A 27,615-nucleotide genomic window follows, 5' to 3' on the forward strand; every position below is an offset into this window, starting at 1 on the left:
ATAATGCATGATAAAGAATTCCTATAGCTACTTACTTCTGCTGCTTGGTCCAGGTACAGGTGATTCTCCATTATCCATAACGCTGTGTGGGCTTTGGACATGACTATCAGGTGCCTCCTCCCACTGACAGCTTCCATCACCAGGCTCCCGACACTTAGCTCCCTGTCCGCACTCTGCCTCCAATCCTAGTATCCCGTTCACCCGGTCCATCTCATCCTCATCATCATCATCCTGTGAGGAATACACTATGCTCTCCAACCTGCGGGCGCTATCTAGGGACGGTGCCCGCATGGGGCCCACGGTCCTCTGTGCCATATGACTGCAGCAGGGAACCGTGCTTGAGTCACACTCACTCTCCCCCGATGACCTTTGACCTTTGACCTGGCCCTCAGCTCCGAATGGCCGCCCATCTCCGTCAAGCATCTGAATGAGTTCGGACAGGCGTTCGTGTGAGTGACTGCGAGGCAGCGTCCTGCGTGGACCGTTGGGAGTTAAAGCGTGAGGTTCTAGTGTGGTACCCTCTTCATTGTCTTCCTCCTCAACTTCCTGTGGTCGATCGGACTCGGGCCTGGCTGAATCCCCTTGGTCTCCCAGTTCGGGCAGGGTAGATGGCAGGCTATGCAGAAGATGGTGGATTCGAATGTAATGGGAGCGCGGAGTCTCCGGTTCTCCGCAGGTGGAAGCGATGACCGTTTCGAGCTCTGAAACGGGAAGAGAGCAAGGCCGGGGTTTCCGTCGCGGTGTGGTTCTGATTCTTAGCGAACAGCCTTCCTCTAGATCCATCTCCGCCTCTTCTGGGATCGGTTGAGGGTCCCTGGTTTCCTCAACTTCCAATACCCCTGCAGTTTCTGAAGGGTCTACTGGCCCTTCAACAAAGGCACTAGGAGTCTCTGCCTCCTCGTGGTTGCTCTCTTCTACCTCTATGTTTGTCTCAACCTCCTCCATTTGTTCTGAAGCTCCATGTTCTTCCACAGTATCATGGCTCTCGAATGTATCCTCCTGTTGCTCCTGCACATCTGGATGCATCTGCTGCTCTGCCTCTAATGTCTCTGCCTCTATAGTCTCTGGCTCAGCAGCACAGTCAGGCCCAGAATCAACATCCATATGCATTTCTACAGAAGCGGTGTCTCCATCCAAAGGCAGCTCTGGGGCACCCTGGTCCAAGCTCATGGTGTCTTCGGCCTGAGGTTGGCCTTGAGCTTCTGCGCCCACCGCTGGCTGTTCTGTGCTAAGAGACATGTCCTCATCATCTGTGGAGAGGACAGAAGCAGGTGACCTACATTCATACAATTGGCATAATGAACTGAAATAATGTCTAATAGTGTCAGAAATTACATTTTCCATTAGGGGCAGTAATTGCCCCTGGATTTGGTTTTCAGGGGCATTTTGTACTTTTATGAGGAATTATTTTATTCTAAACATAAAATATACTGGGTCACTCAAATGATTTGTTATTTTTTATTACATAAATATTCAGGGAATAGACACAAGATGTTTCGGCACACAGGCCTTCCACAATGTGTGAATGCCCCCCACATTTTACATTTTGGGAGCATTTTTGTTTTTTGATCCTGCATTCTAGTAGGGATACGCTATATATTGTGATCATACTGATATAGGACAATACAAATTTTTATATTATTGACACTGCTAAAAAAGAAAGAATTAAGAAAATGAGGGCGATATTTGAAGCTGATAATATGATGCAGCAAATAAAAAATAAAAATGTAATGACCTATCAGGGCTCGACATTCTTGTCTGGGACAATTGGATTTTTGAAAGGGCAAGTGAAATTTACTTGCCCGATCGGACAAGTAGCCTGATTAAAATGTCAATAACGTAAAAATAAATGGCTATATTTGTGATATAGCCTAGGCCTGTCAGTATTAAAAAGTTAATATTCTTATTCTGCTGTTTAAAATAATCAAAAGCACGTAATTTTATCATTTGCAAGCGATCTTTTCATAGCTGCATGCTGTTTGACTGACAAGCGGCTTATGTGTGTGTGCGCTGATCATGCGGGTGTGCTCTGAGAACGCTCGTGGTAATGCGGATACATGCCTGAACGGACAAATACATAAACAAATTTGGCCAAAATGCCCATCCTGTTAGGGTATTCATGTAAACACAGTGAGTTATGTCTAAGATAAATTTAAACAGTGGGGTAATCTAATAGACCTGCTGCTGCGGTGTCGTTAATATGAATCAAATAAGCATAACAAGAAAACCAGTCACTACTCTTGGCTCGATGAATCATACAGTAAAGACCAGTAGTAGCTTTTTGTCGCATTTCATTCTGAATGTTCAGTTGAATTCTTGATACTTTTAAATCTGTTATAAATGCACTGTTTTCATAAATGTGTCATTTTTTGTTCTATATTTTTCATCAATTTCTATTCATTACTGTTGTTATTGATATTTTATTACTGACTGTTTACTAGTCTTGAATATTAACATGAGAACTTGAAACAATTATTAGATAATTAACAAATTAGTTAGTCTTATTATCTGTTGTGGTCCAGAAGCTGATATCGAGAATCTTAATATTTCACTACCGACTACTAAAATGTTTGTATTGACAATGTATATTTTGTGTATTGTTTATCATCCTACAATAACATGATGAAAAAGTAGATCTCATTCCTTAAAACTGTGAGCACCCCTGCTGTAAATGATGTCAATGGAGGCTTTTCTTTATTTGACTACTCTACGGAGCCTCCTCCCCTATCCAGCGAAATTAACATTTCTGTTGCAGAGGATAGAGTTAACTGCACAGGTATACTATTAGGTTGGGCATCTGTCGTAATTTTAGAAAACACACAACAGAAACTTTGACATGTTACCTGAGCATGTTGCTATTTTATAAATGCCCTTTTTTCTCACCAGACAAGTAACATTTTAACTAAAATAATTGAATGACCAATTTACTTATCTGAAGGACAAACACATAACAACACTTAATGTCGAGCCTTGCCTATGCAAGTACCAAAAATCTAGTCAGCAAAGTAGCCAACGACCGATAACAGAAAATAGAAAAAGAGAGCAGAAAATGTTCAATATCCCCAAAGGAGATTCATTGGTAGAATCTGGAACAGACACTAGGCAGAATGACCACAGGAAAGAGTGCTTTATGCAGTTGTACAGTTATCAGCCTTGGAACATGGCCTTTTTTTGTTTTCGTATTCAGGCTAACAAAATGCATATTTATAATATTAGTCATCACAAAGGTTATGAGCAACAAAATACTCTGTTTACACAAAATTATCGGTGCGTGTTTACAATTTTATTCTAATTGTTTAAAGTAGTTGGATGTATACTATTGACTAAACTTTGTGTTAAATATTTTGTTCTATGTTCAATAAAAGGTGAAATAAAACTGGAAGTACCTGGGTGGATGGAAGAGGTGATCTCAAACCTGAACTGCAACTGACCACTGACATGCTCTGTTGGAAGCCTCCGTCCCAGTGTGTAGCTGACCACTCGGTCTCTGTGACAGAAAACACACAGACACACTGTATTAAAACAAGTGCGTGTGACAGAATGAGAAACACAATTAAGAGTTCAACCACAAATCTGAGATCGACCCTGTAACCTTGTAATTAGCATTTCAACTCAACAGAATATAACGTTCAGTGTACATTAAGCCATGTAATGACAAATGAATATGAAGAAACACATTGAAAAATATTGCAAATGCACCATTAGAGTCTAGTTTCTTTTTGTCTATAGGTTTACTTATCGAAAGTACGTACCCGATGGCATGCTTCTCCAGTAATCTTTGCACCGGCATGGACAGCTTGCCCAGGAAACGCTTTATAATGGGGCGGCTTTTGGCAAACTTGTCCTTCACCTCGATTTCCAACACATCCGTGGGCAGAGACACAAAATTAAAGCGCTACAATAAGAATAGAACAATAAAAAGGAAGAGAGTGGAATCACACGTTAGTATCAACAGTGAAGCAATTATTTCCAGAAGCCACTTGTTTTTTAACTGTTGTGGTGTCTTTTAGCCCTGACTAGTCTTTCAATCAGTGGTCTATGGTCCTAAAAAGAGAAAAAAGCAAACAATAACAAATAAACTGGCAGTTAAGTCATGATTATGAAATTTGGCTGAGAATTAATTGTCAAAAATGTGATTGTGATTATGACGACTAATTTTCTGTTAATTGCTTTCACCATTATGAAGATTATTTGTCTGTTTTACGATTAATTGTCATACATTTTAAGGTGTGTGTGCTTCTTACAATTTGCTAATTTAAAAAATGTTTGTCTTGGACCATTTTACATTTACACTTGTGAACCTGGCCAACCTAAATAGTTATTCTATTCTATTCTATTCTAGCATGCAATGCGAAATATATCAGTCCTAAATTCATAACTTTTACACATTATTTTAAGGTTCTCCGATTAAACACACAAGTCCTTATTTTGCGTGAGGACTTTTGACATTCTTTGTTTCTTCATTCTATCATCTCCACAGGAATAAAGCGGGCGTCTCCTCCACTGTATGTCCTTAACACTGTTTGTATAAACCACAATAACCAAGATTATTTGACATTCAGTTCACTTTTCTCTAATTCAAATGAACAAATTCTCATTTTTATTTTAACGGGAATTTGGCACGAACCACCACAGATGGCGTGTTATCAGAGCGCTTCAGAAGCATTCCCTCAAAATAAGTTTTGCATTCCCTCGCAATAAATTTACCATGGTTTTACTACATGAATCGTATTATAACCATGATATTCTTAGTGTAACCATAGTAATAATAATACAGCAAAATTAAAACTATGTAACTATATTTTGTGGTTATTATGTCAAGGTCCTGTCACTCTGTCCCATCTGGGTTTTTGTCCCAGATGGATTTATTGTCCCATGTCTGTCAAGTGTTTCGTTGTCTGTCTTTGTGTGAGCGTGCGGTTGCTATTGAATTCTCTGCCGTGCGCTCTTTGGTCCATCTTGTTTTATTTCAGGAGCACGGTGTCTGGATCCTGACTTCCTGTCAGTTCGGTTTCGTCTGTGTCAGGATCCGGACACTAGTGCTGCATGTCTGTCTGTTATTGACGTGGGTGCATCACGCTTATGTCATCTTGGCAGCATGCACAGGCGTCATGCACATTGCGCCCACTTGTCGCGAGCCGTCTTCATGTTGTGCTGAGGTTCGGTCACTTCTATATGTGTTGGGTGTGTGTGTGTGTGTGTGCCAAACTCTCGCACAGGTGTCCAGTCTTGTTTATGTCACCTGTTGCGTGCATAGCATGGCGTTTGCCTTGCGATGTATGCTCAGTTTTAGTTTAGTGCAAGAATGCGTGGCATCGTTTTGTTTGGTGTTGGTACGGATTCTCTCATCTTGTTTGTTGGTTGGCATGGGCGTATATTGCCTTATTGTCTTGACGATGTGCGCTCATTCCATTTGGGTGATTTGTTGTCTTGTGAGAGCACATTGCTTTGTTTTGTTTCTGTATCGCCACATGTCTCTGTCTTACGTCATACCCCGCCTCTTTGTTTGCCCATTATTAGTTTATTAGTCACACCTGCCCTGTCTTGCAGCCCTAATTTTTAAGGAAATGTACCTTATTTGGCTCCCGAAGTATCATGATTGCGCTATCACCATCGCTTTAGTTTAGCGTGATGTTATAGTTACAATTACATTACATTAACGATGTCAACACTGATTTTACTTTAACTTTTTGTTTTCACAACATTCGCCGTTTTACAGACCAGTAACACGCCCGTTGGACGTTTATTTGAAGGTAAATGTGTTTTGATTTGATTTTGAGAACATGTACAAATAATATTTGTACACGTAAGCCAATACACATTATGCAAGTAAAAGTTTTCTTTTGGCTTATTTCTTGTATTTTGTGTCCAAAGACACACTCCATTTTTCATGTCTCTTTTAATATCCTTTATGTTATTTACAGTCAGTTGGAGATCAAATTAAAATATAAACATTCATTCTAATATTCATACATTGTATAGATGAGGGAAATACCACCATGTATCTTCTCTCTCGTTAATGTGCGCTATGCTCATTCAACCGTAAACAATTACTCGCAGAGCTGCCGGTTCTCTTAAAGAGACAGTAACATTTTAGCGCTTGTTATGCACATCAATGTAAACTCAATTTTAATCGTACAAGTCCATGTAAACAAACATATACATATATATACATATATAAAATAAAACAAAATGGAGTAAGTGTAATAAATGTGTACATATAAATATTTAAAGGGACAATCATACATTATGAAAATATTATGATATGATATACTCGCACTTATACTAATATTTTCATAATACAATTATGAAATTATTGATATATGTGGAATTGTATTTTCATTATTAGGTTCCAACCTTGTATAAATGTGAATGAAAATGAGATTGAAATCATAAAATATGAAATATGAAATAAAATGTATTATTTGGCATTCTATATCACGTGGTCATATATATGAATACTTAAGAAATTTGAAGATTCAGTTGCATTCCACTTACCTGTCATCAAAAGTCTGCCGAGTAAAACAAAAATTTTATAGCCAATGGAGATTAATTATCCAACTTGTCTGTAGAGGGTTGCCATCTCCCCCACCTTACAGCAGTACTACACTTCCCAGAATACCATGTTATGTTGCCCTGACAACACTCTGTTCTAGAGATCACATGGTCCTCCTAACCATTAAGCCATTCATTTTGACAGCCCTAGTCAAATATTATAACAGAAGAAAATAGAGATACAGAGAATCATCCCTTCAAAGAATGATACAAAGAAAACTAAACCGCTCTCACTCATTCTCCATGACTTGACCTTTTGTAACCCCTTGCTGTGAGGCAATCTCCTCTACTCCTCACTCACAGCCGTGTTAATCTAATAAGAGCACTTAGTGGAAGAAAATATCATCCAGAAACAGACACTCTACAACATGGAAACAAACCCACAAAATTTAGGTAAGCTCACAAAGATGGCATGCTTGATGTCCGATGCGGTCTCTTGATTCCAACAAAGAGAGAAAAAAACAAATCTCTGTCCATCAGACAGCAGGACAGTGAGCTGTGTTTGTGATTTTGCAGTGACGCAACAGTATTCGATGTACGTGGAGAATGACGGATTTATATGACTAACGCGGGGAACTCATCTGCGCATAGAACACAAGGACAGCGTTGAGTTAAAGGTCGGAGTATAAATAACAGTGGGACGAGATATTATGAAATAAGGATTTATATATGAGCACATTTAATCCAGCATGTGTGTGTATGTGTGTGTGTGTGTGCTTCTTTGCCATACCTCCCTCTGCCAAACAGGATTAATGGTATTGCAGACGATGCCTGATCTCTTCTCCTGGCCGTGGTGAGGCAGGGCAGGAAAGATGCTGTGCTTGCCTGGGTGGATGGCTATCTTCAGGTACGGGTCAGGGTTGAAGAACATGCCTTTCTTCAGCCCTGTGGCCTGGAAATCTGACCACACACACACACACACACACACACACACACAGCACAACACAAACAAATGAATTACAATATAATAGAACTGAACAATATAAAACAGAATAGAACATAACACATTTTCAGAACATAATTGAACCAAAAAAAAAAACACAGAGAGTACAGTTCACACATATAGAGTAGAAAAGCATATAACATAAGTGAATAAAATGGTACAGAACAGAACAAAAAAATTATAGAATTGAAAACAGAACAGAGAACAATAGAAAAAGCCCTAAAATGTAACAGCCCCAAGCCTTAACCATCACAACACTCCTAATTGTTCCACAGCTAAAGAAAGTCTTAGAAGCTCTAACATTGGACTCTAAAGATGGCACTTACCTTTATATTAGCGTGTAGCTTTAGTTTTTTCACATGTATATATATACACAATCATTATGGTAATACCGTGGGGTTTAAATATATAATCATAATAATAATCATATATCTCCAGTACCCACACTTGCAGTCTTGATACTTAAGTGTGCGTGACCATGGCACAGAGTAAATGTTCAAGACTGTCCCATGTCTGAAACATGCCAAAGCTCAGTGCACTTAACCCACACTAAATCCACACTGCCCCGAATACCACTTCGGAGCATATCCCAGAGTTCATCACGTTCAGGAGCCGACGCCCGCCTACCCGAACGATCGGCGTATCTTCGCCATGATGATGTCAAGGAAAGATTTTCAATAGAAGTTATTTAATATAATTTTATGGTAAAACATGAGTGAAGCATATGCTATTGTTGTATATATTAATATATTCAACATAAAGCGCACAATATAACGTTCACAACTGGTTGGGATGACTTAACGGCTTCATCATTATTACTAAATATTTACGTGTGTATATATATATTTATATGCCTCTTTGTTATCCTTCTTGCCTAATAATCACCATATTGTTAGTTCTCATCTAATAATGCTGCCAATTTTGGTCATTTATCAGCCAGTCTGGAATAGTGTACAATTTAGTAAATGTTGTTTTTAAAATGTTATTAACTACTACCACTTTTTCTGTCTTATCTGTACATGGATTTAAAGTATATGTATAATTTGTTGTATGAAATATGTATTACAGTCCCCCAAAGATGGGACAGTGTGAAAAATGCTAATAAATCAAATGTGATTTGTAAATTAGATTCATCCTCTGATAAATTGAAAACACTACAACTACACATTAGATTATGTTTTACCTTGTGAATTTATTTTTAATTTTTTATGTACAGTAATTTCAAATCAGATGATTGCAACATGATCCAAAAAAAGTTGAGACATGGGCAATTTAAGACTAATAACAATTTGATGAGTTAAAATAAAAAGGCGATGTGAATCAGATGTTAAACAGGTGAGGCAATCCTGTCATAGTATATAAGGAGCCTCCAAAAACAGCCTAGACCTTCAAGAGCAAGGATCATTTGAGACAATTTGCCAACAGATGCTTCAGCAAATAATCCAGCACTTTGAGAACAATGTTCCCAAAAAACAAATTGGAAGGATTTGGGGTATTTCACCCACTACAGTGCACAATATAGGTCTATATTAAGGAATATGGTCAAATCTCGGTGCATAAAGGGCAAGACGAAAACCACTTCTGAATGCGTGTGATCTCTGATACCTCAGACATCACAGTCTTAAAAAAAACACTATTCAAACATCATTCATCAGTAATGGAAATCATGAACATGGGCTTGGGATAACTTTAGTAAACCATTGTTAGTCAACACCATTTGCTGCTGCATCCACAGATGCAAGTTAAGACTTTACTGTGCAAAGCAGAAGCCGTACATCAACACTGTCCAGAAGTGCTGCCGACTTCTCTGAGCCCGGTCTCATCTTAGATGGAAAGTAGAACAGTGGAACCGTGCTTTTTGGTCCGATGGGTCCACATTTTAAATAGAATTGGAAAAACACAGCCGTTGTGTTCTCCATGCCAAAGAGGAAAAGGACCATCCAAGCTATTATCAGCATCAGGTCCAAAAGCCAGAGTGTGTATGGACCAGGGGTGTGTCAGTGCCCATGGTATTGGTAACTCACACTTTTGTGAGGGCACCATTAATGCAGACAGGTATGTAAACATTTTGGAGCAGCATATACTGTCATTCAGCAGAGTCTTTTCCAGGGACATCCCTTTTTTCAGCAGGACAACTTTAAATCACATACTGGCTGAATAAACAGCCAGTAGTGTGGGTGCTAGATTAGCCTGCCTGCAGTCCTGACCATCTCCAATTGAGAATGTGTGGTGCATTAAGATGCGCATAACACGGCAATGAAGGCCTGTACAATTGTGCAGCTGAAGACCTGCGTAATGACAAATGGGGGAAAATTCCACTTTTTAAACATAACAAACCCCTGTCTTCAGTGCCTAAATGCTTAGTGAACGTTATTAGAAGAAATTGTGATGTTTCACAGTGGTAAACACTCGACTGTCCTGACTTTTCTGGAGTGTGTTGCAATCATCTAAAAATCTAAATAAAATATTAGCATTTTTCATACTGTTACAACTTTTTCAGAATTGGGGCTGTAAGTTTAATGCAGTGTTTTGAGGCTTTAACAGAGATTATGGAAAATTATTTTACGGTTAAACATAATTTAACGTGCAAACTATTGAAAGTCAAAATGACTAAATATAATTAACTTTTACAATTAATTTCACACAATGAAACATCATAAAAAAATGTAATTACATATTTTCAACAACACAATACACTTCCAACAACCATAGTGTAATGATAAATAAAAGGCTGGGTAAACTATTCAGTTATTTATTATTTAAGTAGGCTATAACAGTCACCACTACATCAGTCTTCAGAGTGCAACTACAAAAACAGCTGTCACAATCGGGACCAACATCGATAAGTCTATGAGTGCAATCAAAAGTCATACATGCACTTGCAGTCTTCACGTCAACTTGCACACTGTGGCCAACCACCGGAAATACTTAAGACAAGTGGGTAAGTAGGCAAGCCCAAAACCGCAAGTGGGGGTATTGGGACAGGCCATAGTATTACCATCCGATATCATCACTTGTAACATGGCACTGTCATATAACTTTTAGAAAGAAAACATTTAATGAATTAGGCCTTAATCTTTCTATTGTTGTTACAGTAAGTGCTGGATCAATAATGCATAACTGTGAAGACACTAAAAATAGAAGTCCCATAAATATTGATGAAGCTTAATGATACTTTCTGCTCATGTCAGTTTAATGGTGCACACACACCTGACAGAGAGAAGCTGATGAGTCTTCTCCTGCCTTGGCTCTGAGGTACGTCGTCTGTGGTCACCGGCTTAAATACCTGACAGTAGAAAGCTGGATGTAAAATTCATTTATAGAAGCATGGAAACATTTCATGAAGAAAATTAGAAAAACAAACAAAAAAAGTCTAATCTATTCTTCTTCCAGCTGCTCCCGTTAGGGGTCGCCACAGCGGACCATCCGTGATCCAAATATTTGACTTGGCACAGGTTTAACGCCGGATGACCTTCCTGAAGCAACCCCCAGTTGCTGGGGGACTTAATCTAATCTAATCTAATCTTACCAGCCATGAAATTGTATTTTGTACTAAAATATAAAGATTTAGTTTTTTCTATGACAACGGAATTATTTATCTTTTTAGCTGAAGTTTATTACTTTTTTCTAGTTCTAGCATTATTTTAGGCTGGAATTTCACTACACGGCTTTAGCAGCCCAGTTGGTGCTACTTGGCATTAGTTGACTCCAGTCTGCAGTTTTTGGAAAGTCTGAGAAAATCGGGAAGTGTATTCGTGAGTACAGACTGATTAGATACCCTCTGACTATGATTTAATCTTGTCGTTTAATATCAAACATGTTTGATATTTTTGAGCCAACAATCAATGACACAAAGCTCAAGAAATAGAGATGGCACTCAAAGAACAACAAATGTGGAGTTTAACATTAAAACAAATAGATGCCAGAGAAAACAATATTGTTTTTCAGTAGCAGCAGCAATTAAACATAAAAAAAATAATAATATAAAAAACATTAAAACAGTAATCTAATGTAATCTAATTTGTCCAGTCTATTTGCACTCTCATAATATATTCATGTGTTCACATTAAAGGGATAGTTCACCCAAAAATGAAAATTCTCTCATCATTTACTCACCCTCATGCCATCCCAGATGTGTATGACTTTCTTTCTTCTCCTGAACACAAATAAAGAATTTTAGAAAAAATATTTCAGCTCTGTAGGTCCATACAATGCAAGTGAATGGTGACCAAAACTTTGAAGCACCAAAAAGCACATAAAGGCAGCAGAAAAGTAATCCATAAGACTCCAATGGTTTAATCCATATCTTCTGAAGTGATCCAATCAGTTTTGGGTGAGAACAGACCAAAATGTAACTCTTTCACTTTACATCTTGCCATTGCAGTCTCTAGGCACCATCATGACTTCACTTGCTAGTGCTTGATGCATGCGCAGAGGGCAATAGATGGTGCTAGGAAGTATAATTGAGCTTGAAATCTTATGCCAAGGAGACTGCAGATGTCAAGATGTACAGTGAACATTTTTACATTTTGCTTTTATGTGCTTTTTGGAGCTTCAAAATGTTGGTCACCATTCACTTCACCTACAGCTGAAACATTCTTCTAAAAATCTTCATTTGTGTTCAGCAAAAGAAAGAAAGTCATACACATCTGGAATGGACAAGGGTGAGTAAATGATGAGAGAAAATGATTTGCTGAACTATTCCCTTTAATATCAAATCAAGATGGGCATTTTGACCAAGAAGCACATTTGATTGTTTACGCACGCAGCTGCATTCCTCACGAGACACAAGCGCTACTTAAGCGCGTACGGACACTTACACATGTGAGCATCTGAAAACAGCCGTCTGCAGTCAGTGCATGGGTACCAAATTCAGTCAGTGCTTGGTACTGCTGGTACTTTTAACATCGGTGGACAACAACAGTAGTCAGTGCCGGTATCCATGTTTGTTTACATCTGTCATGCGTCTCCTAGAACAGGAGGGCGTGTATTTACATGTGAGTTTGTGACTGGATTGACTTGAAAGTTGGGTAGTGTATGATCCCCAGTCGTTTGGTGTGTGATGCCCAGTTTTTATCTTGTTGTGATCAAGTTGGTAAGTTTATGATGCCTAGTATTTTTTAAATCCGTTTTAAAGGTTGTGTAGTATATTCCAGCCTTGCATCAAACATCGTTAGTCTTATAAACTAGCCAATCTCTTTGACACATCACCTTTCACTCAACTAGAAATTTTGTATGAAACGTTCTTGTTTTTGGGGCTTAAAGCCAGAAATGTCACAATGTTCTGGATTTAACTAGAGTTTGGAGTTTGTAATCATTTGATTAGAATCGCTCACGTCAGACTATCATTCTTAAATAAGGATTTAAGCCATGCATAACCTTGAACTCCTAATAAAGTATTCGGGCCAACTTGCCAGTTAATCCACTTTAATTACTCCCCAATACCAATAATTACTTGCATTTGGCACATTGCGAGTGCTAATTCTGGGTCCTGTTGACAACTTATCCACCGTCTCAACTGCTGTGTCCTACATCTTTATCAAGATAAAAGAAGCTGTTCTTAGCAGATTCATTTAATCATATCTAAAAGTTGGTCTGACATGTCAACTCAATGGCAAGAGTTTGTGGCTTTACTACCAGCAATAAACTGTTTAGTGGGGAATCGACTAGTTTGACTGATCTATGGCAGAATGGGTGGTAGGAGTGTTTGGGAAACCTGTTTTGGAAACTGAAATAAAAAGAAACAAAAAGAGTGTTGGGTTCACTCTGTGGCTATGGAGGTAAGCCAGAATTAAGCCATGAAATGATAACCTGAGATTATGTGCAGCTTTAATCCTTTGAGAAACAGATGGCACTGACTATTCTGCTCTTCAAAAACTCTTGATGAAATGTGATGAAAAAATAAAACAGCTGCATTCTCTTCACTTCTGCGAAGTTATAAATGTAATGGAATCATAAGAGGGATGTAAGAGGAGGTCACATGACTGATCTGTTAACACTCATGTTCCTTACCATTGCTCTTCTGAAGTTACGTGTCAATGTTCCAGACACACAGTATGTTGTACATCATGAAACAAAATAAAAGACCTAGACATCTTGCCTTCTTGTGAAAGAAAGTACACAAGGTTTTCTACCAAGAAAGCTTTGGATGCGTGATAAGACATAAGGACTCACTGGTGCAGAGGGGTTCTTTACGGTCACACATGGGGTGGTGGCTCGCAGGGCTCCGCTCACTCCATGATAATATTTAAAACAGACCTTAGTCTCCGCTGAAACAGAAAAAAGCACAAGAAATTTCAAAAGTCACAATAAGAAACAGTGTTGAAATTTAGAACCAAATAGAACAAAATCATTGTTTTGTGGTAAGGTTGTATGTGTATGGCTTTTAGTCTATATCTGTGAGTTTTGAGGCCATCTATATGCTAACGTACTCCTAAAACTCTCTATAGAATGAGAATGTCCATCCCAACACAACATAAAGATACTGTGTTATAGTCAATGGAATATCCAGAAAACTGTATTATACTGTATATATTGTATTATACACTAAATTATGGAGGCCCTTCATAGATGACAGGAATAGATTTGCGTGCCTTCGCAATAAGATTATCATGGTTTTAACACAATAACCATATTTTAACCAGGATATTCGTAGTGAAACCATAGCAATAATACTGGAAAATGAAAATTATGGTAATAAAAAACAGTGGTAAAACCATGGTTAGTATGTGGATACAGTATACTGTATTAAAACCATGTTTGCCAAATACAGTCATGATTACTACAATAACGCTAAAATAAATCCACTACTATAGTAAAGCCATATGGTTTAACTACAGTAACCAGAGATAAACTATATATTTATATAGTAAAACCATAATAACCACAAAATTATGATTTTTATTACCACAGTTTTAATTTTCCTGTATTATTATTACTACTCTTTCACAATGATTTTCATGGTGAGGAAACACAAATCTATTGGAAGGGCATGAGGGTAACCAAAATTATTGCCAGGGATTGCAAAACTAATTCTGAGGGCACGCAAAACTATTTCATAATTTTTTTTTAATAAAATTCTGCCTTGTCCTCTAAGGGCATACTAAACTAACTGTATTAAAAGTACAGTTTAATTACGATTACATTGATCCGATTAATTAAAACAGGATAATGTTATGGGCTTTTTGATCAGGCATTACAAACAGCTACCCTTAGGGGTGCAATGAAGTTAGGATTTAACAGCAGGAAGGATTTTTCTTAATTTCTCAATCCCTTAAACAGCTGAAGCACCACAGGCTTTATTTTGTGCATTATTTGAGATGTTTCAGTCTATACAATCACACTCTCATTCCATGATAAATACTATATTGAAATGAAAGGTGTTTTGAGTGCTATGAACAGGGCCTGTCACACTTGAGTGAATTTCTCTTCACATATATGGATTTCAAACTCCACTGAACGAATTATTAGAATTGAAGTGTTTTTCTTTGTGTGACTTTTACTAAAGCAGCCATACAGAGGAAGTTGCATGGCTGCTTTTACATCTACACACACCCACGTTTTCCTTAATCAGATCTAATGACATCATGTCTGTGGTAAATAAGCATTTCATCTTTCATGCTGCATGTCATAAATGTAATTATATTAAATGAAAATGCCCTGTTAAATTTTAAGGGTCAGAACAAGGTAGGAAAATAGTGATGTAAAACATGATAAAATAATAGATAAAACGATGAAACTTGTTTTTTTTTTTTACTATTTACAAATTTTATACAGATACTAGCATGTGCATGTTTATGTAATTGAAGTTGGAATAATATGGTAAAAATTTCCCATACGTTCTACAAAGTAGGAGTTGGCCTCGATCTTCCAGACGATATGACCTTTGTGGGAGCCGTTCACGCCTCTGTTTTTGTAGTCCAGAAAGTTTTCTGACAGAACCTCATCTAAAACAAAGAGAAACTTTCTTTTAGAGAAATAAAGAAACAATATATAACACCATGTTTTTCTCATCAATTGGTACCAAAGGAACTGTGCAGGTATCAAAACTTTAAACTCAATTAGAACCAGAAACCCTGTGTTGTAGAAATTGTAATACTCATTGATCAGTAATAGTCATTGCAAGGGAATGCCCCTGTGTCTGAGGAATGTAGAGGGGGAGGATCTGCTTCTGTGGGAGACCTTGGGGAAAAGAGGTATAAAAAACAAGTCAGCCCTCCCCTTCAGGGTCTCACTCATGGCACAGATTAACTCCTGTGTAATGACTGGGTCCTTCTTGCAAAAATAAATTATTTTATAAGACTGTTTGATTCAGAGTGTCTCTTACACCGTGATAATGGGTGGTTAATTGTTTTTTGCCACAACACCTGATACCACATATATTATAAAGTTTCACATAGACCCTTTCACGATTGTTAAATAATTGTCTGATCGTGGTTATTTGCGCTAACCACGATTATTGTGCACTTTAAAACCAAATCACAGTTTGAGTGACTCATTCAACTGAACTCTAACCGTCTATAATTGTAATTGAGAGCCCTAAAACAGACAATTAATCATCACAAATCACAATTATTTGTTTGAAAATTGTCAGCCAAATTTCATAATCGTGACAGCCCTAGACCCTTTTATTCTCTAGTTCTTTAGAAAAGCTTCTATTGCCGACTTTCCATCCACATATTGTATGCACATTTTGGGTTATCACATAAAAACTGCTGGATGGAAACATCAAGATGCAAATAAAATCTCCAAAATGCTCATAAAAACGTATACGCTCGCTTGAGGTGGACATATTTTTTATTCGATAAGAAGAAATGCGCATAAACAATGATGGAAACAAATTTACGGAATAAACTGCTACTGAATTTTTTTAGGAATACAAGATGCACATCAAACAAGTCATGTGACTGAATAGGCCATTCATAACTGAACTAATCATCGGACCAATCATCTGAAATCAGCGCTGGTCATCCTAAAATAATGGTGTCCTGAAAATCCAAAGCCTGCAAAGAGTTTACAGAACAAATAAGTTGAATACAACTTGAACTGTGCCAAAGAGCAGGTTTATTGACTGTTTTAAAAAACATTGTATAGATCCGCACAGCAAAGACAAGGAAGGAGGAACGCACACACATAATGCTCCCAGAACTGTGTGACAAGCTGTCGTTCACGGACATGAGACTGGTTCTTCTAGAGTGTTTTGTCTGTGTGCTCTAAACCAAGAGCATTTTATTATTAAAAGAGTCACAGTAGCTAAATTTCTCCAGAAGTGGCGATATGTTTTTCAGATATATTACATTTGTAACTTGGATTGAAACATACTTTATGTAATGGTGCTTTAAAGAACCCAGAAACCAACACACTGATTTCAATAACCTATAATCTAACATCAATAACTTTTTAAATCTCAATATGGTAAATGGTCTGCACTCATATAGCGCCTTTTTAACCTTAGCGGTATTCAAAGCGCTTTACACTGTGACTCATTCACCCATTCACACACACACACATTCATACACCAATGACGGCAGAGCTGCCATGCAAGGCGCTAGCCTGCCATTGGGAGCAACTTGTGTTCAGCGTCTTGCCCAAGGACACCACGGCATGTGGAGTCATGTGGACCAGGAATCAAACCGCCAACCCTGCAATTAGTGGACAACCCGCTCTACCACCTGAGCCACAGCCGCCCCAATATAAACAACCGTATGGCCTAAAGAACCAGCAAAAAATCTATTGACAATTTTTGATAAGAGGGTGGCTCTGTGTTGCAAAGAACCACTGCAAGAGCCTTTATGGCCCCATTTCCACACGGTATTAAGATGTGTTTCAGGTGACCTGATCACATGTGGTCAGCATTAAATACAGGTCTAAACGTGGTCTAAAAAGTGTGATCAGATTATAAAAACCACATAAGAATGTGTCCAAAAGTGCATGTGACTACATCGCATTGGAGGTGTTAATGCTATCTGTCCTTGCAGTGAAAAGCCACCCCTCACCTGTCAATCAACAGCTGTGCTAAAACAAGAGTTTAAACTTTGACATTTACGAGTAGCTTTAAAAGGAAATAACCGTCTGATCAGAAAATTTAAAAAAGCGGATGCATACACAATCCCGAGAGCTTCACTAATCATCTTTAGTGTGTCTGAAATCAACACAGATGACAAGCACGAACACCTGAAGCTGCTTTAATATAGGACATCTACTAAAATCAGGCATTACAAACAGCTACCCTTAGGGGTGCAATGAAGTTAGGATTTAACAGCAGGTAGTATTTTTCTTAATTTCCCAATCCCATTTCCCCCTCTTCTCATCATAATTTCCTGTTTTCTCTCCACTTCATATCAGTTAAAATGCAAAAACCTAAAACAGTCAGAAAAACACAGGCATACTGCATGGACTCACAGTGTAATACATAAGACTGCTTTTTGGACTGTCATCCAGTGATGACAACATAGCCTGATATAACCCTCAAAAAGCTGAAGCACCACCGGCTTTATTTTTTTGTATTATTTGAGATGTTTCAGTCTATACAATCACACTCTCATTCCATGATAAATACTATATTGAAATGAAAGGTGTTTTGAGTGCTATGAACAGGGCCTGTCACACTTGAGTGAATTTCTCTTCACATATATGGATTTCAAACTCCACTGAACGAATTATTAGAATTGAAGTGTTTTTCTTTGTGTGACTTTTACTAAAGCAACCATACAGAGGAAGTTGCATGGCTGCTTTTACATCTACAGACACCCACATTTTCCTTAATCAGTTCTCAAAACCGATAACAAAAACCACAAAAGATCGTGTCAAAACATACACGTGACTACATCGCACTGGAGGTGTAAACGCTATCCGGATGCATGCACAATCCCGAAAGCTTCAATACTTTTCTTTAGTGTGTCTGAAATCAACACAGATAACACCTTTAATACAGGTAATCTACTAAAATAACAGATAATTCTGCTTGACATGTTTTGTTTGTGCATAGATTGAATTTTAACCGCATCTGGGAGAATCAATGTGCCAATTTTACGTGCTTTCTTTGTCTTTTCTGAACTTTGTTGCACTTTATTATCACGCAGAAACACACTGACATAGTGACTGATGTATGTCGTCATGAATCAGAGACCCTCACCTCCAAATCTGAACACAAGTGGTCACAGGAGATGCATTTAAGTGACCAGTGTAAAACAGCGATGTGTCTCACCTGACAACATGTGATTGGATCACCAAGGGTGGAATAGAGGTCTATCGCTTAGAGTGTGGTGAAAAAACTAAAATGCCCCTTAAAGGAAATGTTCACACAAAAATGTGTCTGTCAGAATTTACTCACCATCATATTGTGCCAAACCCATATGACTTTCTTTTTAATGTGGAACAGAAAACTACTCCTTTAACTGGGTATATATTCAAAGATAGACAAAGAGAAACAAGCTCACCAACAAGGTACATGCCAATCCAGTCTCCCGCATCCACCTCCTCCTTGATGTCCCAGCTCAGTGTGATGTCCTGCGTCTGACCGATAGTGTAGCTGGAGGTGCTGACGGTGAGAGTGGAGCGGCAATGTGAGGTCACAAGGTCAGTGTCGCTGGTGGAGCGCAGCACCGCTGCCGCCAGCTCCTCAGGTACAGCGTTCTGGAAGTCCACATTAGGGAACTGTTCAGGATTAAAACTGTGCCGAATGGGTTCCTTACATCGTCGCCTGCCCTGAGAGGCACGAGATGGAGAGGCCATTGCTGCAAGCCCGAGAAACCTGTTCTGGTACAAGTTCTGAAAGAAAGAAAAGAGAAGAGTGTGTAGTTATACAAGTTCCATCTCAATATCACTATATGAATAGTACTGGGCTGATGTTCTCGTGGAACATATGGTGTGCCTATTCAACCATGCAAGAAATCGAAAGAACAATTATGTTGGGGTGGCTCAGATGCTGCAGTAACTGCTGATGTTTCATGGTCAGCTAGGATGAGTGCAGCATTTTTAAAAGGCAAAACCTTTTCAAATGAGGCAGGTCAGGACATGTTTGAGTGAGCAGTTCAGTGTTGATGTCGATCTTCCTATCAACGCAATACAGAAAGAGATCTACTTAAACTGGCAAAGTAAATATGCACTGAGAGGCTTCCAAAGATGGAGACCGATATCTGAAAGTGCAAAGCCAAACATCTCATTAATGAAAATAGATGATGGTGGTTTGGCATAGTGGCTATAGCTCGGGTCTGGTAATCTGGAAAGTTTCTGGTTTGAGTCCTAAAAGGAACCATACATGAGCCATTACTACTGCACCCTTGAGCAAGGCACTTTACTCCAGGTTGCTCCAGGGATATTGGCTAAATGAATAATTACTTTCAGAGCATCCAAGATTACTTGCTTTTTTTTTTTTCAGTGATCACACACACACACACACACACACACACACAATTGGATTAGATATATCACACAATTTGTATAAATTTTTTGACATCAAGTTTCCTCTTTAACCGTCTTCCTTTTTGATAGAGGCCTGCTCTATCAGTTTGCAATACTCAATGCTAAACATTTGAACCCTTGTGCATTGTACATTTGTTAGACACAAAAATGACATATATGTTTATATTTAAGTGTGTAACAAAGGAGGACACCGGGAGCTGGTTTCTTCAAAACACAGGAAAACAACTTTTAATTAACCACTTCTCTGGTTTACAGCTTCACAATAACTCATCAGCTACAAAAGACACGTAATCACTTAGCCACATCAGTTTCACAATAATATATCAGCTTCACAGTAAGGCCCTCGACACAGTCTCTCTCTTGATATGGCGTGGTCCTTTTATGCCGCTCTCCCCAATCACACTACAATTAGAGGTAGGTGTTAGTCATAATTTGGCTCAGTTGTATGCAACCTTACTGCTCCATCTCTCCCGATGGATGCTTGACCATGCCCCCACTGCCGCAAAGTGATATTGTAATTTTTGGGGAAAAATATGTAATAAACTAATAGCACTAAGGCACTAAAATTGTGCATTTGATTTCTGGACGCCCTCCAACACTTTTGGATATCTCCCCAATCAAACACACCTGATTCAACTCATCAGCTTGTTAGTGGAGACTTCAAGACCTGAAATGGTTGTGAAATAAAGGGAGATATACAAAATGTGCAGCGTCAGGGGCCCCCCCTCCAGGAACAGGGTTGGGAACCACTGCAACGCCTATGATCTTGAGATGCGTTTTTCAAAGATTCAAACAAGGTTTAACTTGGTAAAAAAATAAATAAAAAAATACAGCACTTAGTACTAGAGGTGCTGAAAACTAGTAAGACGTGAGATGTAAGAGGCTTCAAAAGTGTCCATCTGGCGTACGAGTACATAGACAATTAAAGGAATTAGGCCAATAATAGGGTTACTAATAGGGTATTTAGTAAAAATTTTCCAATCAGTTTTACCAGGGACAAACTGCTGAATGTTTGGCAGCACATACCAGACAATCTTTTCCCTGTTTTTGACTATTCAGATGATTTGCTGGACATTTAAGTCAGAGGTGCTGCTGTGTTGTTCAAGTGCGCTATGAGCGCAAGGGAGGGAAGCAAACAGTGCTGTTGAGTATTCGTCTAGCGAATCTACACTCTCTACCTAACATAACGGACAAACTACTTCTTACCCATACAAACAAGGACTTTTCATTCTCTGCTGCCTTGTGCTTCACAGAAACCTGGCTGAGTGAAGCCATTTCAGACAGTGCTTTATATCTGCCAGGCTTTCAGTTGTTCAGAGCGGATCGCATTGTGAAAACGAGAGGCGGTGGAACATGCTTTTACATCAATGAAAGTTGGTGTACAGATGTAACAACATTTAAGATGTGCTGTACTAATTTGGAAGCACTTTCTACTTGTTGCGGGAGTTTTCCTCGTTTATTCTGGTGAGTGTTAATATTCCTCCACAAGCATGTGTGAGCAGCAACAGCTGGCTGATCAGATCACGGACACGGAACAGCAATGCCCAAACTCGCATATTATTATTCTCAGCTATTTTTGCCAGCTGAGTGGTGGTGGCGTAGTGGTCTAAATCACATAACTGTTAATCAGAAGGTCACTGGTCACCACCATTGTGTCCTTGAGCAAGGCACTTAACTTCAGGTTGCTCCGGGGGGATTGTCCCTGTAATAAGTGCACTGTAAGTCACTTTGGATAAAAGCGTCTGCCAAATGCATAAATAAATGTACATTTATAATACAAATCTTACTGGGCCTGAAATTCGGCCCTGGATTGCAGGTACTACAAATTTATTATACATGCCCCACCGGAGACCGAAATATACTGGATCACTGTATATTCACTGTAAATTAAACGATGCATATCGCTCTGTCCCTAGTGCAGCTTTGAGAATGTCTTATCACTGTCTGGTTCATCTTCTTCTGACCTATAGGTAGAAACATAAATCAGCTAAACCTGTAGTAAAGACTGTAAAAATAGAGCTGGAACTACTTGAATGCTGTTTTTGAAGCTGCAGACACCAATCTGGACGAGCTCCTGCATTGTTGTTGTCGGGGTATCCATGGCACAAGCAGGAAAGGCACAGCCCACTTACAGCTCCTTTGCATTTAAAGCTACAGACACTAAAACAGCCCATTTGGAACAGGGCTACAAAACAGGGGTATAAAAGGCATGGTAGAATAAACGATCTGTGAGACTTATATTACATTGTGTAAAAAGGGGCATAATATGTCCACTTTAAGGGTCCACAATAACCTCCTGAGGTCCGAGCGTAAATGCTTTGTGTATTTTCCATTTCCCTTTTTGATTAGTAACTAGTAGCACCTAAAAACAAGCAAAAAAAATATTATTGAACAAATCTTTTTCCTAAAAACTGATGTCCACACATGTAATTTTTAAATAATACCAAGCAATATAAAGTCAGATTTTTTTTAATCAATTGTTTATGTTTCCAGGAGTGTTGGTTATTCATGTTTTTGAGACAATACAGACATTACATCAGAAATGTGCATGATTAATTCTGATTCAAAGTAATGCCCAGCATCATCCAATCATTGCCAATAGAGGTCGACCGATATATCGGTTTTGCCGATTAATCAGAACAGTTAAGGATTTCTGGAACTATCGGTTATCGGCAAAAATCAACACAGATAATTTTGCCCCGTTGTGTCCGCTGCTGGAGCGGCTGGGAAAGGCTGTCATTATACAGTATGAGAGCACCCTCTAGAGGCAAAATAAAAACTATAACTGATGCCTCATGGTGGTTGTTTTGACAAGTGAAACTGCATGTTGAATGCAGCGGAACACTGCACGGAGCTGAACAATGCACATTTAAAACACCAACAACTAAAAGGTATGTATACAGTACATGTTGTCATATCATTATAAAGTAATACATTTCTTGAATAGATGCTGCATTAGTAAAGAACAGCAGTATGTTTGCAGACCAGCCTGAGAGGGCGCTAACATTAAAGCTAATCTCAAGCAGTTAGAACAATGTGACAAAAAAATTCCTACCCAAATGTTTAAATAAAATGTATTACCATCTATTTGCATTAGTTTATATCCAGTCCATGTATGTATTAGCCAGCAAAGTTGTAAATTTAAAGGTAGTGAGAGATTTGAGAAAAATATCTTCATGCAGTCAAGAGAAACGTACAAACAAATCAGAAACGCATCTGATTTGAATACATTTTGTATCTTCACAGTAATAGGTATTTTTGATTAGATAATCATCAAGTGATCACATGAGTGTGTATGTGTGTGTGTGTGCTTGTGACGAGTTTCTTGGAGAATATAAATAAGCGTAACAGCGCAAAATACAAACAAAAATATCACTGAATCATATAGAAGCATTAAAAAAAGCATAAGATATTGCAATTCACTATTTTGCCCTAGTTTCACATTAAAGACCCCTCACCAGAAGTGAAGTGATCAACCACTTGAAGACGTGCAATACATTTACATTTATGCATTTGGCAGACGCTTTTATCCAAAGCGACTTACAGTGCACTTATTACAGGGACAATCCCCCCGGAGCAACCTGGAGTTAAGTGCCTTGCTCAAGGACACACTGGTGGTGGCTGTGGGGATCGAACCAGCAACCTTCTGATTAACAGTTATGTGCTTTAGCCCACTACGCCACACCACTCCTAGCAATAGCTCTCTGAATAACAAAAGGCTGTGTTTAATAAGTAAATATATAAAATGCACGCACAGCACCAGTGCGTTAGTGAATGGCGCTGCCGTTTACACACACACACACACACACACACACACACACTCGCGGCTATTATTAGCCTTCACGGCGGTGCACAATATTTGAGTGCTACTCACAAACATCTCAGATATAGATGCTCAATAGTTTGGTTCACTTATAATATGCATTTAGAACGGCACAGGAGGTGCTTTTTTACCAGAATTTGAATAAGAAGTGAATTAAACTACTGTGAACTTGCCAACAAAACAGAAACATACAGAAATTCCTGGAGAGTTTGCATGGAATGTAAATTTTAAAAGCGTGAGGACTTAAAAATTGCAGGACATAAATATATTACTGTTGTATTTAAAACAATATATATATATATATATATATATATATATATATATATATATATATATATATATATATATATATATTTATTTATATCATCATCATCATTAGTATTTGCTTACAATTTATAACAATATTTAAATTGAATGGGTTCCAAAAAAATGAAGTGTACTGATGTCTTACAACTAAATTGAACAACAAAGAGATCTGAAACCTTTTAAGTCCAGATGTATGTTAAAACATAAAAAAAAAAAAAAAAAAAAATTCTTTTCTACTGATGACTCATACTGGAATTACTGTTAATTTTGCAGCTACATTATCCAGTATACTAGTTAATAATAAAGTTTTTTCTTAATAAGCTATACATTTATATTGAAATAATGTGTAGTTAGAGGTTTGTGTTTCTTTACATATTAAAGAGTACACCCAATTTGTTCCACACAATAATGTAAAGATATAACACTGGTATCGGATCCGGATCGGTATTGACAGATACTGAGATTTCCGGTATCAGAATCGGAAGAGAAGAATTGGTAGTGGTGCACCCCTACTTTAAATGTTTTGTCATTCAGTATAAATTTTAAAAACTATCGGCTGATTAATCGGTTATCGGCTTGTCTTTCCAACTTAGTTATCGACCTCTAATTGCCAACCATGTTAAAATAAACCTGTGTTAAGGACTGTAAAGAGATGAACCAGTGAAGCAAAGCTGGAATTACAAGCCTTTTATGACTGCACTGATTGGAGTGTTTTTGTAGCTGCAGACACCAATCTGGATAAGCTCACAGATACTGATCATATATCCGTTTCTATGAGGATATGTGCATTCCTACTAAGACATATTTAACGTTTAACAATGACAAACCATGGTTTACAGCAAAACTCAGGCAGCTGCATCAGGCCAAATATTACAGAAGTGTAGGGATGTCGCGATTACCCGATTTCAAGATTAAAATGGTCACGGTTATTAAACAGTAAGAATTTGGGAAAAAAACCGGAAAAAACAACCATGTAGTCTGTTTTTCTTTTTAATTACTGAAAATGAGTCTAATCGTAAAAATCGTGAAATTGTGATTTTTATCAGACAATAATCATACCATCAAAAATTCACATCGTGACATCCCTACAGAAGTGTGGATAAAATCTTGTACACTCAGGCCAGAAACAGACTGACAAAAGAGATTAGAGAGGCTAAAAGAAGCTACTCTGAGAAGCTGAAAAACAAGTTTTCAGCCAACGACCCTGCATCAGTGTGGAGAGGCCTGAAAGACATTAACTACAAGACACCATCTTCCAACACTGTAGGGAATCAACAACTGGCTGACGACCTGAATGTGTTTTACTGTAGGTTTGAAAAGCCCAGCCTCACTCACTCTGACCTTTACTTCACACAAACATCATCATACAACAACCCCCCCCAGGGGATGCGTGCCAGGTCTTCTGGACACAAAAGACAAGGAGAGCACAGGGACCAGATTGTGTTGTTTCACCCACTTGTCTAAAATCCTGTGCTGACCACGTGGCCCCCATCTTCACACAGATCTTCAACAGATCACTGAAGCAGTTTGAAGTTCCCTGCTGCTTCACATGCTCCACCATTATCCCTGTCCCAAGGAAACCCAAAATAATAGGACTTAATGACTACAGACCCGTTGCTCTAGTCATGAAGTAATTTGAGAGACTGGCGTTCACCCACCTGAAGGACATCTCTTGATCCCCTTCAATTTGCTTATTGAGCAAACAGGTCTGTGTATGATGCAGTCAACATGGGACTGCATCATATCCTGCAACATCTTATAGTGACTGAAGGCAGAAAAATGATTAGGAGAATAATACAGAGGCCCTGCAGACAACACCGGAAATTCTTCAAAGTCATAAAATTAAGAGACTGCCAAAATGGCATCCTAAAGTCTGGCATGGCCCAGATAAATGATAATCTGCCTAAAATGTAACTGTCCCAAAACAAGGGAGGGGGTCCAGGAAAATCCAACCTTTTAACCAAAAATCCTCAACGTCATAAATTAAAGACTATGCTCTGCTGATGCCAAGAAGTCTGAGACTATCAAGACAAGAGAGAGCTTGAAAACTTTCTTATGGTCTTTGAAAGGATCCCTTTGAACTCTTCTTAAATCCAGGCTAAGCTAACTTTTCTTGGGTTTTAACAATGCAAATACATGTATTATGGGCTATAAAGCTATCAAAAGACTTGTTTCTATGCTGTTTCTATGCTGTTTCACAACACACAGTCTATTTTTTATAGTACAATTTGATCTTACACAAATGATTGTAGCTTTTTTTCTCCCCTTTTCTTGCCAATTTGGAATGTCCAATGTGTTCTAAGTCCTTGTGGTGCCGTAATGACTCAATCTGGGTGGCAGAGGAAGAATCTCAGTTGCATCCGCGTCTGAGACCGTCAATCAGTGCATCTTATCACGTGGCTTGTTGAGTGCGTTACCGCAGAGACGTAGCATGTGTGGAGGCCCGCGCTATTCTCCGTGGCATCCATGCACAACTCACCACGTGTCCCGCAGACAGCGAGAACCACACATTATAGCGACCACAAGGAGGTTACCCCATGTGTCTCTACCCTCCCTAGCAACCGGGCCAATTTGGTTGCATAGGTGACCTGGCTGGAGTCACTCAGCACACCCTGGATTCGAACTTATGACTCCAGGGTTAATCAGCGTCAATACTCGCTTAGCTACCCAGGCCCCCACAAATGATTGTAGCTTGTGTAGTGATTTGTAATCACTTATAACTGACAAATTGATGATTATAATATCTAGTCTTGTTTTATTCAAGTCATATTACTAGAATGGTAACCATTCATGATAAAGCACATCATATTTACAATTGTTGAGATTCTTTCTACATTTCAGGAATATTTGTTAATACATTTTTTATATATTCAGAATGAAATGACCAAAAGGACACCTTTGGAGTGCGGCCAATCTCAATGGTACAAAAGCATCTGACAAATGCTTTCTCTTGCTCTTCCTCGCCTCTCTTCAGCTCTCTTCATTCTCCACGCTTTTGCCCTTGTGGCTTGTAGCCTTCTCCAATGCCCCATTCAAGTTCCTTCAATGTAAAGTCTAGGAAAGCTTGGAACGTAAAGTTCCGAGGAAGCCTCTCTGCTCTACAACTCACACGTGATGGGATTTGCGAGTCTTCCTGGCTGAAGGCCTTGCTTCAAAGCCTGCCTCATCATTTCAGCAACATTCTGACATCCATGATCTTAACAGAGGTCCAAAACATTGACAGAACAACAAAAACTTTCTACAAGGAGCCAAAGAACCAATAATGCAAGAAAATGCAAGTTCATCTCCAGACTTTGCTTTATGTACTGGTGTCGGTCTAATATACTGTAATTCAAATTGCCTGATTGCAAATAAAGTTAGACTGAATCAAGTATCAATCTTTGTATGTGTTAGTTATTTTTTATGTTAGATTAGCCTTGACTAGTCTTGTTTGTATTCAAAGATAATTTGACTGTGGTATATTTTGATAAATAATCTCGTCTCGTTTTTTCAAAGATCTGTGCTCCAAAGCTTGAACCATATCTAAAATATTTGTGATATTATTTTCAATAAGCCATGAGAATAT

The 27,615-nt window shown here is 38.5% G+C and overlaps 1 protein-coding gene across 1 annotated transcript in view; it reads right to left on the minus strand.

Annotated features, from left to right (window-relative positions):
* Positions 1-27,615, minus strand: part of LOC127649596 (E3 ubiquitin-protein ligase HECW1-like) — a 72,916-nt gene that overhangs the window by 32,432 nt on the left and 12,869 nt on the right. The window contains exons 2-9 of the mRNA XM_052134781.1: positions 18,937-19,267; positions 15,337-15,444; positions 13,673-13,767; positions 10,709-10,784; positions 7,286-7,455; positions 3,753-3,895; positions 3,387-3,487; positions 36-1,250 (exon numbers count right to left, since the gene is read on the minus strand). Of these exons, the coding sequence (XP_051990741.1) occupies positions 36-1,250; positions 3,387-3,487; positions 3,753-3,895; positions 7,286-7,455; positions 10,709-10,784; positions 13,673-13,767; positions 15,337-15,444; positions 18,937-19,267 (2,239 nt within the window). The remainder of the gene's footprint in view (positions 1-35; positions 1,251-3,386; positions 3,488-3,752; positions 3,896-7,285; positions 7,456-10,708; positions 10,785-13,672; positions 13,768-15,336; positions 15,445-18,936; positions 19,268-27,615) is intronic.

Source organism: Xyrauchen texanus, chromosome 9 (genome assembly GCF_025860055.1).
Source record: "Xyrauchen texanus isolate HMW12.3.18 chromosome 9, RBS_HiC_50CHRs, whole genome shotgun sequence".
Lineage (NCBI taxonomy): Eukaryota > Metazoa > Chordata > Actinopteri > Cypriniformes > Catostomidae > Xyrauchen > Xyrauchen texanus.